Raw genomic sequence first — 18,708 nt, 5'->3', positions numbered from 1 at the left:
AGCTGGTCATCATGATCAGGTCTTTTATTTCTCTAAGACTAGTAGATTAAATGTTTTGGGTTAGTAACAGATAAACAGTAAATAAACCAAATCAGCTTCAACCATCAGCTATGATGGAGTCATAAGCCAAAATATTAAAATCTAAAAAGAAATGCTTTTATTTCTCCATTTCTCGTATTCCTCTCGCTAATCAGTTGTGTTGCATGGTTGTAACCTCATTAGCTTGGTTACTTGGCATATTTTGTCAGTAGTTAAACTGCTGATGAGCATCCTATTTACTCTGCATGTACCATAGAAATCACAGAGCAATCAGCAGTAACAAGAGCTGTTTGTTTTATGTAATGAAGCACTAGTGATTTGTGTGGGAAATGGGAGTTTATATTCTGAAAGATTACCAAGAGGTTTTGATCCTTTTTAAAATAAAAATGCCTGCCACAATTAAGATTTTTTGCTATCTAAATGTGGAAATACTTATTTTTTCATTCAATAATCTTAAAGCATTTTATTAAAAATATAAAACAACTCAGGGGCCAATTTTTCAATGTAAGTTTCCATCTATTTTGGTGTGATCTCACCATATTCCTGAAAGTAAACCAGAGAAATTTCTATGCTGGTGGCAGGGAATAGTGAGTGACCCCACTAAATAGAAAAATGCGCATTGAGCCTTGCAGTAGTTAATACAAGCACACAACTTACAAAGCTAGCGTTTAATCAGTAGTATTTTAGATTCTCTTGTGCTATGCTGTGTTCCTTTTCCTGACACATTAGCTGCTACTACAGTTGTATTTTCCATATACCAAACCCACTCAGCCAAATTAGTTAAAAGCCTAGAGCATGTCTGCATTTCATAAGATGAGAATCAAAGTTTGAGTGAGGAAAAGAAAGAAACAGTACTCACTGCAGCCTAAAATCATCAAAGAACTACTTTGATCTTTACTGATGCAAAAGCAAGGAGTGACGTTTGTAACAAATTATTCATTCCAGAATCATTTATTGAATATCTGCTATAATAGGAACAATACTAATCCCTGGAAATATAACAATGAATGAGAAATGAGAGGTTTTTATTTTTTTGTATAAAATCACATGTATACCTTACCACTTGTCCCTTCCCAGATAATTTTAATGTACAGAAGACATTTTTAGAACATCTTTATAGAATTTGATCATACATGTAAGGTATATTGCCAGTGGTAAGTGAAAACTATTGAAAAGAACAGAAAACTCTTCTATTTTTTCAGACCAAAGAAAATCAGTCATTTTTCTTTAGGCCAGTTTTGTGCAAATCACTGTAGTATGTATGTATGGACTTGACTATAAGTGTCCTTTGTTGTAAGAAGAAGACAAGCCAGGATAGGACAAAAATAAACTTGTTTGGTTAAAGAATAAATCCAAAACCTGAGCTCAGAAGACTATTAATTTAAAAAGAAAAAAAATTTTAAATATAGTAAGATTGACAGGTCTGAGGCGAATTCACAGGAAAGAGTATATTGGCCAGTACAGAAAGGAGGGGGGAACCTGAATCCAGTCTAGTTATCAGTTAGAAGGGATGCTCCTCAATCAGGCTGTATCCTTTGAACCCCAGTTCAGTTTCCTACCAGCTGTGCCATGAGTTTCCTCATCCAAAGTAAGGACTCTAAGTATTTCATGGAGATTAAACATGTTAAATGGTATGAAGCATTCAGTAAAGTGACATTCATGCTAAGCTCTCAAAAAATATTAGCGGCTATTACTATTATTGTCATTTGTAGTTTTAAAAGTATTTCTTTATATGTTATCTCTGTCAACAATAGGTAGGATAACTATACATCCGAATTTTTCCAGGACTGTACCAGTTTATGCCTAGTATAAATATTAACAACACCCTTTTCCTTCTCAAATGTGCCCCAGTTTGGGGACTAAATGATGTGGTTCCCTTAGCAGTGGGATCCAGAAAGAATTAGAGGCTACCACCCAGAAACACATAGATTGACAGAGCTGAGGAAAAGGTGAGATAACCGAGGAGTGTCCAGGGAAAGCGGGCTACCAGAGGTCACCAGTCAGTTGCACAAATGTAGAGCAGCTTTTATACCATTCCAAACAGGTTTTGACACTGAAGGCAGGGATGAGGATCTGTTTAGAGGAAAGAGAAGAGTCTTTCAGCATGCTAGTCATAGGATGATAAGAATCTCAAATGGGTGCTGGTGGTAGGGAGGGAAAAAACGATGTTGACAAATCAGCATCGACGAATCAGTTGATTCTGTGATTCACTAGTGAGAGAGGGACAAATCCAGTTTTCTGGATTAATTGACCCAAAAGAGTTTCATCACCGAGAAAGACACTACAAAAAAGTTAAAGTATGGGGAGAAGATTAAGAGCTCTGTTTTAGACTTCTTGAGTTCAAAATTCCTATAAAACAGACATCCAATCCAAGTGGAAATTTCCAGAAGGCAGTTTTATATACCAGTTTGGTACTAGGAGAGCTTCAGATTTGGGAGTATTTGTCTGGAAATAGCAGCTTAAGCCTTGTGAGTGGCTGAGATCACTTAGTAGGAAGAGGTCATAGCCAGAGAAAAAAAGTAAGCCTGGGATAGACCTCAGAAGACACCAACGTTTCATTTGTGGGTCAGAATAGGAGGAAGCAACGATGACAGGCAGAGAAGATCTGAGAAGAACAGTGTTATAAGGAGAGAGTTTCTGAAGGGACTTTCAACAGTGCCACATGCCACCAGGGGCTCAAGATGAAGAGTCTGTTAGCTTTGGCAACTAAGAGCTCTTGAGCAACTCAGGCAGAAGCCATACAAGGGTGAAGTGGGAAGTGAAAGCAAATGCCTTTGATGTAGGGAAAGAAAAGCATGTGAGGAAGGATAGAGCAGCTTGTAGCCCTACACTGTCCAACATGGTAGACACTAACCACATGCAGCTATTTAAATTTGAATATAAATTTATTAAAAGTAAGTAAAATTAAAAATTAAGTTCCTCAGTCGCACTGGCCACGTTGCAAGTACTCAGTAGCCCCATGTGCCTAGTGGCTATCATATTGGACAGCACAGGTACAGAATATTTCCATTATCACAGAAAACTCTTTTAGACAGCGTTGGAACTTGTTAAAGGAAGAGGAAAGATGGGAAAGCTTGAAAGACATACTGTGTCAGAGGATCTCTTCTTGCCTCCATGACCACTGAAGATAAGCCCAAAGTGAGTGTTTATAGCCTGTGAGTTAAGTCTTTTGCAGAGAGGTAGTAACAGAAAAGAAAAGAAAGCAGGTAGCAAAGGCTCTGGGGGCCACTGGAAGGGCTGGCATCCAGAACACTGGAGGAGGGATAATTCTTTCTCCAAACATAGACTAAAACAAATGAGAGCAAGTGCAGATACAACCTCCTTTGGCAAAGCCAGGCAGCAAATCCCAATGGCAGCCATAGTGACTTGAGCAAATAGAGGGCTGTAAACTTAAAGGGGGCTTGTTTTCCATTATGGAAATCCCAATACTTCAATACAAAATAGGAACTGATGTGTAAATTTTTAGATAAACAATAGATTGAAGCAGATGCATGTTGCCACTAGAGTTTATATCTCTTTCGTTAGTAATTATAATAGCTACAATTTAGTGATACCTACTTTATGATATACACTGGACTGGGCATATTACATTAACTATCTTCTTTAAATCCACAAAACAATTCTTAGAGGTAGTTATCGTTAATCTACTTTATAAGGTTAAGTAACTTGCTTAAAGGCACAAAACAGCTATGAAGTATCAGGGTTGGATTTGAACATTAGTGTGAAATACAGACCAGACATTAGGTAATAACAATTCAGGGAAAGAGTGGAGGGCTGTAGGTGCACATAGCAAAGGTCCCTAATTTCATTGTCAAGGAAGGCTTCTTGGATGTAAGTGATGCCTAAGTGAGATCTGAAAGTTGAGGAACTAGTTGATTTCTGGGGAGAGAATGTCCCAGGAAGAAGAAACAACATTTTAGAGTTGACATTCAAGGAAGTAAAAGTCCAATCTGGCTGTAACAAACTGAAAAGAAAGAAAGGAATATTGAGAGGTAAGACTCGGGTAGAGACCATCCAACTTCCTCCATTTATATTCTATTCCATCCATTGCACTCAAGGTTAGATTTATTTCCTAAATCAAGATCTTAATATGACTAAGAAAAATGGTTAACATTTCGGTATTCCATATATCCAATACGCCAGAAGAGGAAAAAAAATCTTTCTAGTTTGTGCGTAAGAATGTAAGAGATAGCCATCTAGTGGTCTGTCTCTCTCACATGTAACCTCTGTAGATGAGATGCTGCAGCTCTGAAGCTATGGTCTCACAAGGCCAGTGCAATCTGTGTGCAGCCAAGCCTGTTACATTGCCAAATTTTTGTTTTCCTAACCCCAATGATAATTGCAAATGAGAATTTCAAAGGATCTGGAGTGCTCTGCATTTAGTATTTTATCACAGCTTTTAGATTTTTGCTGACAAACCTGAATAACCGTGCATAGTTCTGAGCCTGTGTTCCGCCATCAATGTTAGCATAATGACATGGATTCAGGTTTTAAAGTGATGTTTTTTTATCTGTCCCTGAAATAATCTTGTGTTTTATTTTGTATATAAAATGTTTCATTGTACAACAGCGTATTAAACTATGTTTAGTGTGTGGGGTAGGAGAATTTCGCAGTAATGGATTAATTTCTCTTCTGTGAGGCAGAATGCCACTGTGGCCTAACAGATGTGGTTGAGTTATAATTTGCTTTGTTCATTTTACTGAGATTGGCCCTATTACTTGGTAATTATTTTCTGATTGAAGATTTCACCTGGGAGAAGCTGCTTTCATGGGCAAGAATTGAAAACCTACTTTGAATCATTAAACCAAGACTATTTGTAAACATGACAGGATCTCTTAGCATCATTTTGGAAAGACTTCATATCCCCTTGCACCAATTTCTTAATAATATATTCTTTAGTGGAATGTATCATGGCTAAACCAGTTATCATTTTCATTTCCTAATGGTCATAAAAAAGATTTTATAAATATTATATGGTCATGCTGTAAATGTAATTAAAACTTAAGCAATCAGACCCCATAGTCATAAGTAATTTCATTAGTAGCACTTAGAATAGGGTGAGGAAAAGGCAGAGCTGTAGGTTACCTTTGAGTTTGACTTAGGAAAGCGAATTTATGTTTCCACTGAGAATAATATGTTTCCCATTCACACAATTGATGTAAATGGATTTGAAGCCATAGATGTAAATAATGAGGATTAAAATGCTTCATGAACTTTTCATAGTCATATTTTACATCTGTCATAATATTTTATAAATAATTTTGGATGGAATTAGATTATTATATCCAAGTTTACTTCTTAGTACAGGAAGACATGAAATACATTTTAGTGATGAATTACTTCAGTGATATTAGTTTGTGCAAATCTTCTCTTTTGTTTGAAACTGATCTAAAAGTATTCTTTTCCCGGGGCTGGCCCTGTGGCCATATGGTTAATTTCGCGCACTCCGCTTCAGTGGCCCAGGGTTTCGCCAGCCCAGGGTTTCACCAGTTCGGATCCTGGGCCCTAACATGGCACTGCTTCTCAGGCCATGCTGAGGCAGCATCCCACATAGCAGAGCCAGAAGGACCCCCAACTAGACTATACAACTATGTACTGGGGGGCTTTGGAGAGAAGAAGAAGAAGAAAAAAAGAAGATTGGCAAGAGATGTTAGCTCAGGTGCCAATCTTAAAAAAGAGAAAAAGTATTCTTTTCTCAAAAAATTATTTTTCTGGAATTTGTTCATTTCTTGTTTAAAATAAACAACTGGAACTACTTACAATAGCACTGCTAACAAAATAATAATAATAAAACTTGGGTTTTCAAATTGCCAAGTAGATGCATATCTGGTAGATTTCTTGTGTGTTTTACAGCACCTGCTCAAGAATATATATTTAATTTCTTGTGGATTACTCTTTAATAGACTTTTAAAGACAACTTCAAAGAGTTTTTCTGTAAAGATAGCTGTTTTCTGATATAACTGTTGATAATATTTTATTTTAGAAATCTGATCAACTCTAACTTCCAAACCAGTACAATTATCCTGTGACAATTTATTGAAATGTGCCATGCAATCACATATGCATTATTTTGTCTCTACTAACATATTAATGGAGGTTATCTAGCATTGTTGACTCCTGAGATAACAGAACAAAACAGGTGGTATATCAAGTCAAATGTGAAGCATATTATTTTTTCATTGTTCTGGAAAATCATCTCTTTTTTTCTCCCCCATCCTTGAAAGTCTGAGAGCAACCTTCTCTCTCACTGATTTTTAAGGCACAAAATTTTGTAAATTTTGCACTCTTATCAACCCTCCACCCCTTATCTCTTCTCTTTTTTCCACAGGTGATTTCTATTCACTGCTTTCCAAGCTGCTAGGAGAAAGGGAAGATGTTGTTCATGTGCATAAATATAACCCTACAGAAAAGGCAGAATCAGAGTCAGACCTGGTAGCTGAGATTGCAAATGTAGTCCAAAAGAAGGATCTCGGTCGATCTGATGCCAGAGAGAGTGCAGAGCATGAGGACAGGGGCAATGCTATTCTTGTCAGAGACAGAATTCACAAATTCCACAGACTAGAATCTACTTTGAGGCCAACAGAGAGCAGAGTTATCTCAGTACCGCAGCCCCTACCTGGTGAAGGCACCTGGGAACCAGAACACACAGGAGGTGCGTTTAGGGCTTTTTTTAAAGAGTACAATATGAAATGCTACAATCCACATTAGCAAAATCTGAAGGGAATAAAAATTAATGAGTGAAAAAAACTCATCAATAAAAAAGGACTTCTCATTAGAAAAAATGTTACTCAGATTTGGATTATCAGATACCACCTTTGAGGAGTTTTTGTTTTGGTCCGATACTACATAAATTCTGTTCAATTTGTGAGCCAGAATTACTAGGACTGAAAATGTTTGAATTATGTTGGAGAGGGCATATGCAGTTCAGGGTAACAAATTCTTACCAAATCAACTTTCTCCGTTTTACTCAATGGAAAGAAACTGAAAATTCAAAACCTGACATATAAAGTCACAGTGTATAAAATGCTTATACACTATCTTCTTTTAAGGTAATTAAATTTCTCTCAAAAGAATCTTTATACTTCAGACATTCTCATCTAATTGACTTGTAAAATGTAACCGTTTTTATGACTTTGATTTCTTAAGTTCCATTATCAATTACTATCTTAATTGGAAAGTTGGATAGTTATTTCTGGAGGGACCTCCTGCAAGTCAGTAACTGTCAGATTTATCTTTATTTCTAACCAGGATTGGCTTCCATAATTAGAGGACAATACTTTATTCCCTTCAGGTTTCTGTGCCAGCAAGCTATAGATGCCTCCCTTTGTTTTTAATTGTATTGTGGCCTCTGTGATATTGATTGTGTTTCACGTTACTTGCTAATGTGGAAAGCCAGATAATACAGCATGTGGAGATGATCTCCAAAAGAGTAACGGATATGCGTGCATGGCAGCTGTCTATGTGTGGGCTGGAATGGCGCAGGCTGCCAGCTTGATGTTTTCAAATACAGCTTTGCAGGAAGCCATAAATTATTCAACACCCAGCAGATTTTTATTTATAATTGAAAAAATTAGCATGCACTTTCTTTTGCTCACACAGAAGTTTCAAGTATTGTCCATTGGGACTGGCCTAAAAGTCTCTGTAAAATGTTAACTGGAACCCAGATTTTTACTTCTTCATGTGTAAACAGAATCAGCCCCACTTAACTCATTCTAAATTCATCTAACGAAACTGTGTTTCTCAAGAGGTGGTCCCTGGACCTCCTTGCACTAGAATCACCCAGGGTGCTTATGAAAGATCTGGAGTTCTGAATCCTACCAAAAAAGAAATGAATGGATATCCTGAGTATGGTGCCTAGAAATCTGCAGTTTATCATGTCCCTATCCATTTCATAAATAGACTGGAGTGTCTGTCTGAACCTCTGTATTAAGGACAGTAAATTGTAATCCAAACAACATGGAAATGTAAAAGGCAAAAGGGGCCTCTTGGGTAAGAATCCAATTCTATTCCAATGTGAAGTGTTGGAGTTGAGGCATGCTTTATTCCATGACTTCTCTTTGTTGCTCTTGGATTTGGAATAATGACATGATGACTTATAGGCGTCATAAGTGTCAGTGTAAAAATCATAATTTGACTTAAGGCGTTGTATCCCTGAAACCTACTTAGTTTTTCAAAGAAAGAAATGCTTAAAATACCCGAAATACATTTACTTGCCAAATCTCCTCATACCTTCCAGGGTGGTCAAAATGGTAGTGCCCAGAAGAAAAATATTTCTCCAGGATCTGGTTCAGGAAGTTTCCTTTCATTTTAAATACATGAGTGAATGCCACCAAAGTAAATAAAATAATGAGTCATAGAAACATATAGCACAAATCCTAATTATAGAATGGAAATGTGCATGTATTTTCTTTCTGAAATGATTTATTTTAGTGTTATTTCACTACTCTGATTCAAAACCTTTTTTAAAATTAAATGCAAGATAGCAAAACTCATATTTAGGTAAGCTATTTCTAAAAGTCTTTTTCTTTTCAGTTTCTTTCACTGTTGATCATAACACAATGTAATATCTAACTTTAATTGAAGATGTCTCATTACTTTGTGTAAGCCAGACGAAGACCTATCCACAGGAAGCTTCCACTTGCAAAACAGAAAGTAGAAAGTTATTAGCACATATTGCCCTGATAAAATCTATTAGTAGTCTAATTCATGTATATTTCCTAGACTATGAGCAAGGGGAATAAATTTGATGGATTGTCTTCCATTGTTTCTCTCATACCCTTTCTTTATTCCAGGTGAAGCTCAGAATGGGACCCTAATGGTCTGGAGCAATTATCTGTCTCTCTAAGTGCCTAATTTGCTATAAGGAGTAGTATTAGCTGCAAAGAAGAAAGTAGCTTTTCATAGGAGATTATTATTAAAAGAAAATATAAGGCTGTTGTGTTGTTTATTTTTATAGCTCCTACTCATTTCATGTATCTTTGAGACCTATTATTAATTTTCAAGTGAAGAAACTGAAACCTGGAGAAGTTAACCCATTTGATTGAGGTCGCAGAGTCTGAATTTAAAGCTTGGACTGATATGCGCCTTCTAGTTCTTTACGTTTCAATACACTTGTGCTCGATCAGCTGGGCTAACTTGCTAGCCCAGTTCAGATACCCTCCGTGGAGCTCTGGGCCCTCACTGCGTAGAAGCTGGAGGCTTCCACTCAGGACCCTGTGCTGATGTCCTCACTTCATGGCACTAGCACAACCCAATACAGTGGCGGTTTCAGCAGCACTTTAGATTTCATTAACGGACCCTTATTTTGGAACTGCAGTATGGGAATGGTTCCCATCCAGCTGATTTGAGGATTTGAAGGTGAAATTATTGCATGAACTCAGAAATACAGGTGTGACTTTGTGTGGTAGGCCCAGCACTACCTGAGGGTTTCAAAAGCAACATCATTTTGTGGACCTTTAGACTGGTCTGAATTCCACTGGGTGCCACACCCTGGCAACTGCCTTTAAAGTTGAGTTCTCCACCTCAGTATGAGTTGAGTATCAATGGGCACAAGCTGCATGAAGAGCGCAATAGAATAACATCTTCCAGCTCTGCAGAGCTGAGAAAGTCTTTAGCATTCCCAGGAACAAGATGGTTAAGTATGGTGTCTTCAGTGTGTCTCTAAGAGTGCAACATCTGAAAATAGCCTCTTTTTTAGATCTTATCTTCATAACTTTTGGTGAATCTATTCTGAAAACTCTCCTCCCGATAGTTGTAAAAACAGCGTTAGAAACAGAGAAACTTCCTGGACAGGCTCAGCTGTAGTCTAAACCAGAGGTTTTCAAACTGTTGTTGGAAAGGGCATGCCTCAAGCATAAGTAGTAGTTACAGCCTCCCACCATACATGCTCAAGCACGCGTGTGTGCATGCACGAGTATACTCACAATACAGCTTGCCCCGGAACGGTTCTCCATTTGGCCCAAATAAAATTTGAAAACCACTGCATGGAGGAAGTATGATGTGGAACTCTTCAGACCCTGGAGCTTGACTTCCTGGCTTTGAATCCAAGCTGCACCACTTATTATGTGGTCCCTAAGCAAGATTTTAAAAAAATTCTCTGGGCTTTAGTTTTCTCATCTGTAAAATGAGGATTATAACAGTACCATCCTCATAGGGTTAAAGTGAGGGTCAAATAATATTTCCATGTATTCCACATAATACATGGAAAATGCTTTAAACAGTTTCTGGCACATAGAAAGCATTTAATAAATATTATAATATGTTAATAATTATAATAATTCTTACCATCAATGTCACATTGGATTAATATTTCAAAAATTTAAACACCAAAGTAGTAGAACCAAATATTATCTACTTTAACTTAAGCAGCATCCATGAGAGAATTTTCTTGCAATGTGTAGGCATGCTGCAAAATTTGACACTCTAATTTGATACATTCAGAAAATGACATAGCACTGTTCTGTCATAATGAGAGTTTGTGGCTCTTCAATTCTGATCACTTACAGTGATCGTGTGATACATGATATACAGTATGAAAATATTCATCTTGGTAAACTGAGACGCAATTGCATTCCTTTTTACACAACATAGTTTGATTTCCACCATTGGTTTGATATCTATATTAAGACAGCATTAATAGATTAGAAACAAAACCTTAGTCTTTATTCTAGTAGCCTTCTGGAAACTAGACTCGTTGGAAAATAAATTTAAAACTACAGATAGCTATTCTCACTAGCAAGTTTGACTGGACTACTATTTGCTAGCATATGGAAGCCCAACTGAGCATATATTGCACACCTCTGGACATCAGAAAATATGCATTTGTGTGCTGCTTCCCGTCAGATAAGAGCACTCACAGGGTCTGTAAATATTTTTATCATACATTTAGATTTCACTTAATTTCTATGGACAACTTTTACCTAACTCAGTGTCCATACTTTTAACATATTTCATTCATATGCTTACCTCTAGGGTCAATAGAATTCCCAGGGTAAAATAAGGCAATCAGTGGGCTGAATTTTCATCTCTGGAGGGGAAGAGAATAATAAAAACAAACACATACATACCCCTTACTATGAACCAGGCTAAGTGTTTTAGATGCATTAACTCATTTAATCATCATAACAACGCTATTTATAAACCCATTTAGAGAGGAAGAAACTGAGGCATAAAAAGGTTAAGTCAAGTGCCCAAAGTGCCACAGCCCAAGGAACCAAGATTTAAAGCCAGGCAGACTTGCTCCAAGTCTTGATTTTTAATCACTTCATTATTCTGCTTTTCACAGTAAATAAAATTATAGATTGGGAGGTAGATGATTGATGGATAGATAGACTGGTTTTGTCCAATCATCCCATCACCTCATCTACAATCATGAGAACTCTAGGAATAGATTACCTTTGATCATACTTTCTCAGTCAGTATCCAAACAGTTTAACCAAGATGAAGATCTCATTTGCAATTAAATTTTAGAAAGAGAAGAAATTCTGCGAATGCTTCTGAGCTCCTAGTTGTCTTACGTCTCTTCCTCACTTCGCTCCCATTAAGTGAAACATTATAATTAATTCTTGTTTTCTTTCTGACTTAGGTATAAATATTTCTCCTATAGTTTTAGTTAATTATAGTTATTGCTGGCACTTCTGATGAATAACAATCCCCGACCAAAATAAGGCATCTTTTCATCGCTAGATGAGAATTTACAAGTGCAGAAAAAGCAACCATTACATTTTGTTCTTGTTGTTGAAGTCTTCTAGTGATTTTCATCAGGATCTTTTCCTTAAGATTAAATAGGAAGAAATTTGTTACACTCAAGTCAAGTCATAGTTCTGGGTTTGGAATTCTTTTTTTTTCAACTTTATCTGATTTTATTAGTCTTTATGTAACACAGATAAATGAATGCCCTTTTAAATGCTTATTAATAATTTCATATGAAAGCAGCATTGATTACTAACATTAATCGTTTTCTTGGAAAAGTTTAGCTTAAATAAATCCTTCAAGTAATTTATTGGTACAATTTTAATAGTAATGTTTGATTTTTTCTGAAAGTAGTAACTTTTTTTCCTAAATATTTGGCAGAATATGAGGTTGCACATTTCCTTTTATTTATAGTGAATGCAAAGATTCTTCTGAAATAATCCTATCATTTGATATCTGAATTTAGAGCAGCTGATACTTAGAGTTGGGAATGGCTTGCTGAGGGTCATATGCAAGATTTGTATTGAATTTTCAAATTAAAACTGTAAGCCTACAACATTAGTCATATACTGAATCACTTCTTAAGTAAAAGCTAGAGGAATCTGAACTCGAATTTTTAACTTGTCCCTGATTGAAAATGGTAAGTTTAAGTTAGAACCCACATACATTTTATCATACAATTTCTTTAATAAGTATTTGAAATATTCCTTAATTGCGGATTAGAAAATAATCATCCTTGATATTGATGACTGAAGTCTGGCCCAAGCCTACTGTTTCTTTCCTGTGTAATGAGAAAATGATCTGGGATGAGCCAACACTATTCTAGCATTTTGTGATTCTCATGTAGACGTGGGCAGGGATTGGAAAAACATCAGTATTAATTCCATATACGTACACCACTAGTCCTAAATGACTGCACTGATTCTTGATCATTTAATCTTAAAGGGAATAGCCTTTAACTACCTAATAGTGAAAAAATGGTGACACTGGAAGCAAAAACATCACTTAACTGAGCTAATATTCACAGAAGAGGATATGAACTCAGTTTTCCTTTAACTATTTTAGAATTCCTAGTTAACACAGAGGCTTAAATTCCAAAAGTTTTGAAATTTTGCCTAGGTAATCTTAATAAGTGTGCAGTGATATTTTTAAATGAAATTAAAAATAATTTAATATAATTTCTCCAAACAGTCTTGCCAGGCACAAAATAGCTCTCCTTTGCGTTCACTCAGTATTGGAACAGCCAAGTTGCTCATAGTGTTAGCCTGCTTATATATTTCCTTACATACCACCTTAACTGTTTTGAAAATTCACCGAAAGTATATGTTTAATAAATATGTCCTAGATATTTATGCTACTTTTCCTTCTTGAAAATTTCCAACCTAAAAGGATTCTTATATGTGACAAAATAGGTTGTTAATAACCTATTAGTCAAGACCTTGTGCAGACTTTGGAGTGCTTACCAATCTAAGGTCAGTGATAATTGGGATCATTCATGGCCAGATTAAAGTTCTTTATTCAGTTCTTTAATCAATATTTTCAGTACTTTATGAAATTCACATTTGACCCCAGAACAATATATTTATTTTGGCCATTGCATATTTTCTATCAGAATTAGTATCTCTGCTCTTTTATGAGCACCTAGCTTCCTCTACCTGGTGGTAGACCACTGAATAGAAAGGTTCCAGAAACGTGATATTTGTTTATTGTCCTTAATGAAAATAATTAGCCAATTAGCACAGTGCTAGGGCTAAAAAGAAATAGCACAAGTGAATTATGAAATTATAAGGATGTTTAAATGCTAGTTGATGGCATAATAGAAACTGGAGCATAGAGTGCAGTTTAGTGCATTAATTAGGCTATTACAGTGGGCCAGGCCTTGTGCAAGACTTGGTGACAAAATAGGGAATAAGACATGATCTCTAGTCCTCAAGAAATTCCATCTAGTTGTAGTGGTTCTGGTCTCTGAGAATCTGGTGAAAGCAATTAAATATCTATATTGTCATGAGGTTTGAGGTTCCCTTGAATCCCATCTAGAATCTTCAGGAGCTGGTAAATGGGTATAGAATGATGACTACCAAATGGACTAGCTATAACTGAGACGAAAATGAATGACGTACAACCTGAGATTCAAGCAACTTTCAAATAATCTAAAACATTTTCTTTGAGGAATGATTTATCCATCTGTTGATCTATCTAGACATCTCTAATTATTATGCTTATACCCTATTTCCAGAGTTCACTTTCAAAAACACAGTTTTAATTATGTCACCCTATGCTTAAAAACCTTCAGTGGCTCCCAATCGCCGGTAGCAGCAATTTGCGTCCTTTTTTCCTGTTAAGACAAGCGTGATAGATGATGAATGCTGTTCATCTGAGCAGCCCCATTCACATCCACTGCTGTGCCTAGAATTGTTTGCAAAGGCACGCCAGCTGTAACTCTGCCCCCCTTCTCTCCAGCTCGAGAAGGCATATCACAACACACGTGAGTGAGAATGACATTCTCATGTGCTCTAATATATTTCAAAAGTAAATCATTCCCAAACTCTGGGCTTTGCTGCTACTAATAAAGTACTTGCAGCATGCCTCAAAATTAATCAAAGTATAGATCAAGACAGCACAACTGAGAACTACATTCATTCATTGTTAAATCCATACTTCTTCGTGTAATATACAATACATTTTCCAGGCTACACTAGATTTCTGGGTCTGTTAATCCTGCTCTCATTCCCCAAACCACACCTGACATATACAGATATCCCTTCCAGATTTCTTAAAGATCTTGAAACACATTCTGCAATTATAAACATGCTCGCTTTTACTCTTTCTGACCAAAATATTCTCTGCCCACATCTATACTCGATGAACCCCCTGTTATCTTTAAGTGCAAACACAAATATCTTTTCCTCTAGGAAACTTCCCAGGTCTGACCTTAACCCTACCCTCTCCCAGCCACGCCTTAGGAAGGATCATGGACACTCTCCTGTGTTCCTGCACTACGTTGTGTCATGAGTATTTGGTTTCTGTTTTTTCTCATTTTATCCTATGAGTTCCTCAAGGCCAAAAACCATGTTTTATTTCTTTGCGTTCCCAGAATCTAACATAATGCCTTACATAGACAATACGCTTAGGGAGTATTTGCTGAAAATGCTTCAACAAAGGTTGTGGGCAGAATTGATCTAGGCATCCTATTGATTGTGCTATGTTTTGTTAATTTTTATTAAAGAAAAAAATTCAATGTGCAAAGATAAAAATATTTGGAGGGAAAAGGTACTGTTTCCTTTTGTGTAGTTGAGAGAATTATTTAAAAGTGTTTATCCTCACACCGACTTCATCTGAAGTTTTCAGAGGCTGATTAGACAAGCCCTGTGCTTCCGTTTCTTCCTCCAGTCTTTAATGCCTAACTTTGAGGATTTCACTGTATGTTGCCACATCCTCCAGAGGGTGGAAAGGAGAAATGAGGCTAGAATTGCTGCTTTTCTACTTCTCAGCATCTCTGTTGAGATGAAACATTCAAGAGAGACAGAAATATTGACGCTGATACAATAGATTGCACAATATCTTCAGAGCTTTATATCCTCAGTATAGCTACCCCATACATCAAACCTCTTTATTCGTGAGCGTGTTTATAAAAGGGATCAGCACAAATGAACCTTGGTATTCTCTAAGGATAAACGTATTCTGATCAGAAATGAGAAGAATTTGGAAATCATTCGGTCACAAAGTTTCTGCTATTTTTCCTTTCTATTGTTAGGACACTGTGAAATACAAGCAGTGAGAGAGAGTGTCTCTCCATTCCCATTGTTACAGCAACACTGAAGTTAGGAGAAATGGGATGAGTATGTTATATAGTTCCTTGTACAAGGGATAAGCAATAATCTTATAGGGTCTAATGTATAGTCAACATTCAGAATTTACACAGAATTTAGATGAGAGACAGACAGATACACAGACACACACAGGCTTATTGCCCATGGTAGCTATTTATTTACAACATTTGAAAGCTTTGTATTAGAAAGATGTCATCCATGTTGCCATATTTTCCAAAGATGCTGATTTAAAATAAGAATCTTGTCATGAAGAAGGCAGTCTCAAATTTGCTCTTTAATGACTTAAGGGGAAGCCGGTTATACAGGCATCTAATAAACAGGAAACAAGTTCACAGTCACTTTATTTCATAGCTCCGAAAGCTACTTGGCATGTGCATGTGGTATATTGTATGTAGAGCACGGCTTTATGTTTTTTTCTTTGCATCTAGTGACATTACTGCATGAGTTTCTTATAACCATTGTGAATCTTCGTGAGGTTATACTGGCTTTCCCTTTTACACTAAATGTATGTCTTTATCTTTTAGATTTCCATGTAGAAGAGGCACTGGATTGGCCTGGAGTATACTTGTTACCAGGCCAGGTTTCTGGGGTGGCTCTGGACCTTCAGAATAACCTGGTGATTTTCCACAGAGGTGACCATGTCTGGGATGGAAAGTAAGTAATATTTTTCCTTCGACCAGTAAATGAAAATAAAAACAACATGCATCACGGGGCGGCCCGGTGGCATAGTGGCTAAGTTCATGCGCTCTGCTTCCACAGCCTAGGGTTCGCCAGTTTTGGTTCGCAAGAGCGGACCTATGTATGGCTTATCAAGCCATGCTGTGGCAGACGTCTCACATATAAAATAGAGGAGGATAAGCACAGATGTTAGTTCAGGACCAATCTTCCTTAGCGAAAAGAGGCGGCTTGGCAGTGGATGTTAGCTCAGGGCTAATCTTCCTTAAAAAAAAAAAAAATAGCATGCATCACTTTTCATTACACCAAGAAAAATGGTGAGAGAACTATCAAGGTTCTTTTTGAACTTGATTTTTATGGGCAAAACATAATTGTTCTCTTAACGTATGAGTGTGATAAGTACCAGAGGGGAAGTCTTGTGCATTTTAAAACGATTAAAATGGTTTCAGGAACTAGTTTATGGACAGAATGCAATAACAATCTGTGAGTCTGCCTACTTATCATTTTTCTCCCTCCTCCTCGAAGCTACCTCCACCTTCCTAAGGAGAATAATATAAAAGGCAGTTAAGACACTACATTGCTGAGACATTTCAAGACTTCAAAGAAAGTGCATCATGATAAATGATCAACTAGGAAAAGTTATTAGTTCACTACAATAAGGCACCTTGTTAGAATGGTACAGAACCATTCTAAGGCCATTGGACTCTCCTTTTCCGTCAGGCTGCTCCATGGCGGTGATAACGATGAGCGTCCTGGAGATTGTGGTAGGAACAGTTTGGCCACCCTATGTGTAGCAGTAGTCAGTACCTTGGCCTTCACATTTTCATATAGATTAATTTTGTTACTCAAATTTGCTCTTTTCATGAGCACCAAAGTTAAGAATAACACTAGGACTCATAGTCCTGCTTTTTCCTCTGGTTTTCTCTTTACAACCTTTCATTCTATCTTCCATTTTCTTATAGAGATTTTTGGTAAAAATGTCTAACATTTATTGGGTGTTTACTGTGGGCCTGTCACTGTTCAAAATGGTTACATAAATTGCCTCACAGCAGTTAGGCACTATTATTGTCATCCTCACTCACAGTTTACAGATGAAGAAACCAAGAGAAGGTAAGTGTTTTGCCCCAAGTTTCACAGTTGGTAAGTGAGAAAGCCAGGCTTCAGTTTCTATCCATCTGACTCCAGAGCTGGCCCACGTATGCACTTTGGGATATTGCCTTTTAGAGGACTGTGAGCACATTCCCATGATGCTGTTCCTAAAAGCTTGCTCCAAAATTTAGCAGATTATCTTAATTCTCCTGAGTAATGAATATCCATTTTTCATTTGTTTTATCACAAATTTACATATGAAGGTAAATTTTCAAGTATCTTATAATTAAGTGTAACGAATCTCCTTTCAAGAGTACAGTTACAGGATCTCATTTGGAAAATTGAGGACCCATGTATATAATTCAGCTGTTATTTTCCTCCATTTTCAGAGATGTTGATCAAACTTATGCTGCACGTGCTGAGTCACTTATACATGTATGTAGTTTTCTTTGTGCAGTTGAAAACGGAATTCAATCCGCATTTCAAACTAGATTGGCAGCTTCATTACTATTTAATTGTCTTTTCCAGTTGTCACACTTGAAAATGGAATCTGAGAAAGATAACACTTCAGAGTTCAAAGCAAACAATTGAACTCAGCATTCCTATTCATACATCTCTGTTACATCATCTTGTTCATTATTGAGCATCTAATGGCATTTTAACAAGTGCTTTTAAAAGCAAACTATTACTATTCATTGTAGTATATTTTCTTCATTTTAATGAATATTGCTGTATTTTCTGGATGGATTTCTAGCCACATTTTACCAGAGGAGAAAATTGCAGCATCATTTTCTCCCATTGATACTGTTTCTGCTAGCTAAAACTAAATTGGACAAAGTCCAGTTTTCCATTTTAATGTGATATTCATTCCAAGTAAACAGCAGAGGCTGGAATCATTTAATAGAAAAAGGGATCAGTAAAGGCCAGCTTGGGATAGGAAATGACACAAGACTATGAAACAAAAGCCACATAAGAATATTTTCTGTGACTTTTATGGCAGTCCTAGTTGAAGAACTGCTTTTTCCTGGCATCTAGCTTTCATCTAGATAGCTAGTATTATGTGTAAATAGCTTCCAGTTTCATTGCCAAAGCCCTGGTGTGTTACTCTGATAAATGACACCAACAAAGGAGTGTTGTTAAAAATGGAAGACTTATATGTTGAATCTAAAAAACAAAACAAATGAACAAACAAAACAAAACAGAAACAGACTCATAGATACAGAGAACCAACTGGTGGTCGCCAGAGGGGAGGGAGGTGGGGGTATGGGTAAAATAGGTGAAGGGAGTTAAGAGGCACAAACTTCCAGGTATAAAATAAATAAATTATGAGATGTAATATACAGCATAGGGAATATAGTCAATAATATTGTAATAAATTTGTATG

At 36.7% G+C, this 18,708-nt stretch overlaps 1 protein-coding gene across 13 annotated transcripts in view; it reads left to right on the top strand.

The window, feature by feature from the left end:
• PAM (peptidylglycine alpha-amidating monooxygenase) overlaps positions 1 to 18,708 on the top strand; it is a 147,858-nt gene that overhangs the window by 96,642 nt on the left and 32,508 nt on the right. For 7 of the 13 annotated variants that reach the window (XR_006889327.1, XM_046665901.1, XM_046665900.1 and 4 more), the window contains exons 14-15: positions 6,368 to 6,691; positions 16,085 to 16,214. Coding sequence is in view for 12 of the 13 variants with exons in the window: in XM_046665901.1 (XP_046521857.1) it covers positions 6,368 to 6,691; positions 16,085 to 16,214 (454 nt within the window). In the remaining variant the exon portion in view is untranslated. The remainder of the gene's footprint in view (positions 1 to 6,367; positions 6,692 to 16,084; positions 16,215 to 18,708) is intronic. The other 6 variants (XM_046665908.1, XM_046665907.1, XM_046665906.1 and 3 more) reach the window with 1 other exon arrangement.

This window comes from Equus quagga, chromosome 7, assembly GCF_021613505.1.
Source record: "Equus quagga isolate Etosha38 chromosome 7, UCLA_HA_Equagga_1.0, whole genome shotgun sequence".
In the NCBI taxonomy this organism is placed as follows: domain Eukaryota; kingdom Metazoa; phylum Chordata; class Mammalia; order Perissodactyla; family Equidae; genus Equus; species Equus quagga.
This window is presented reverse-complemented; position numbering and strand designations above follow the sequence as displayed.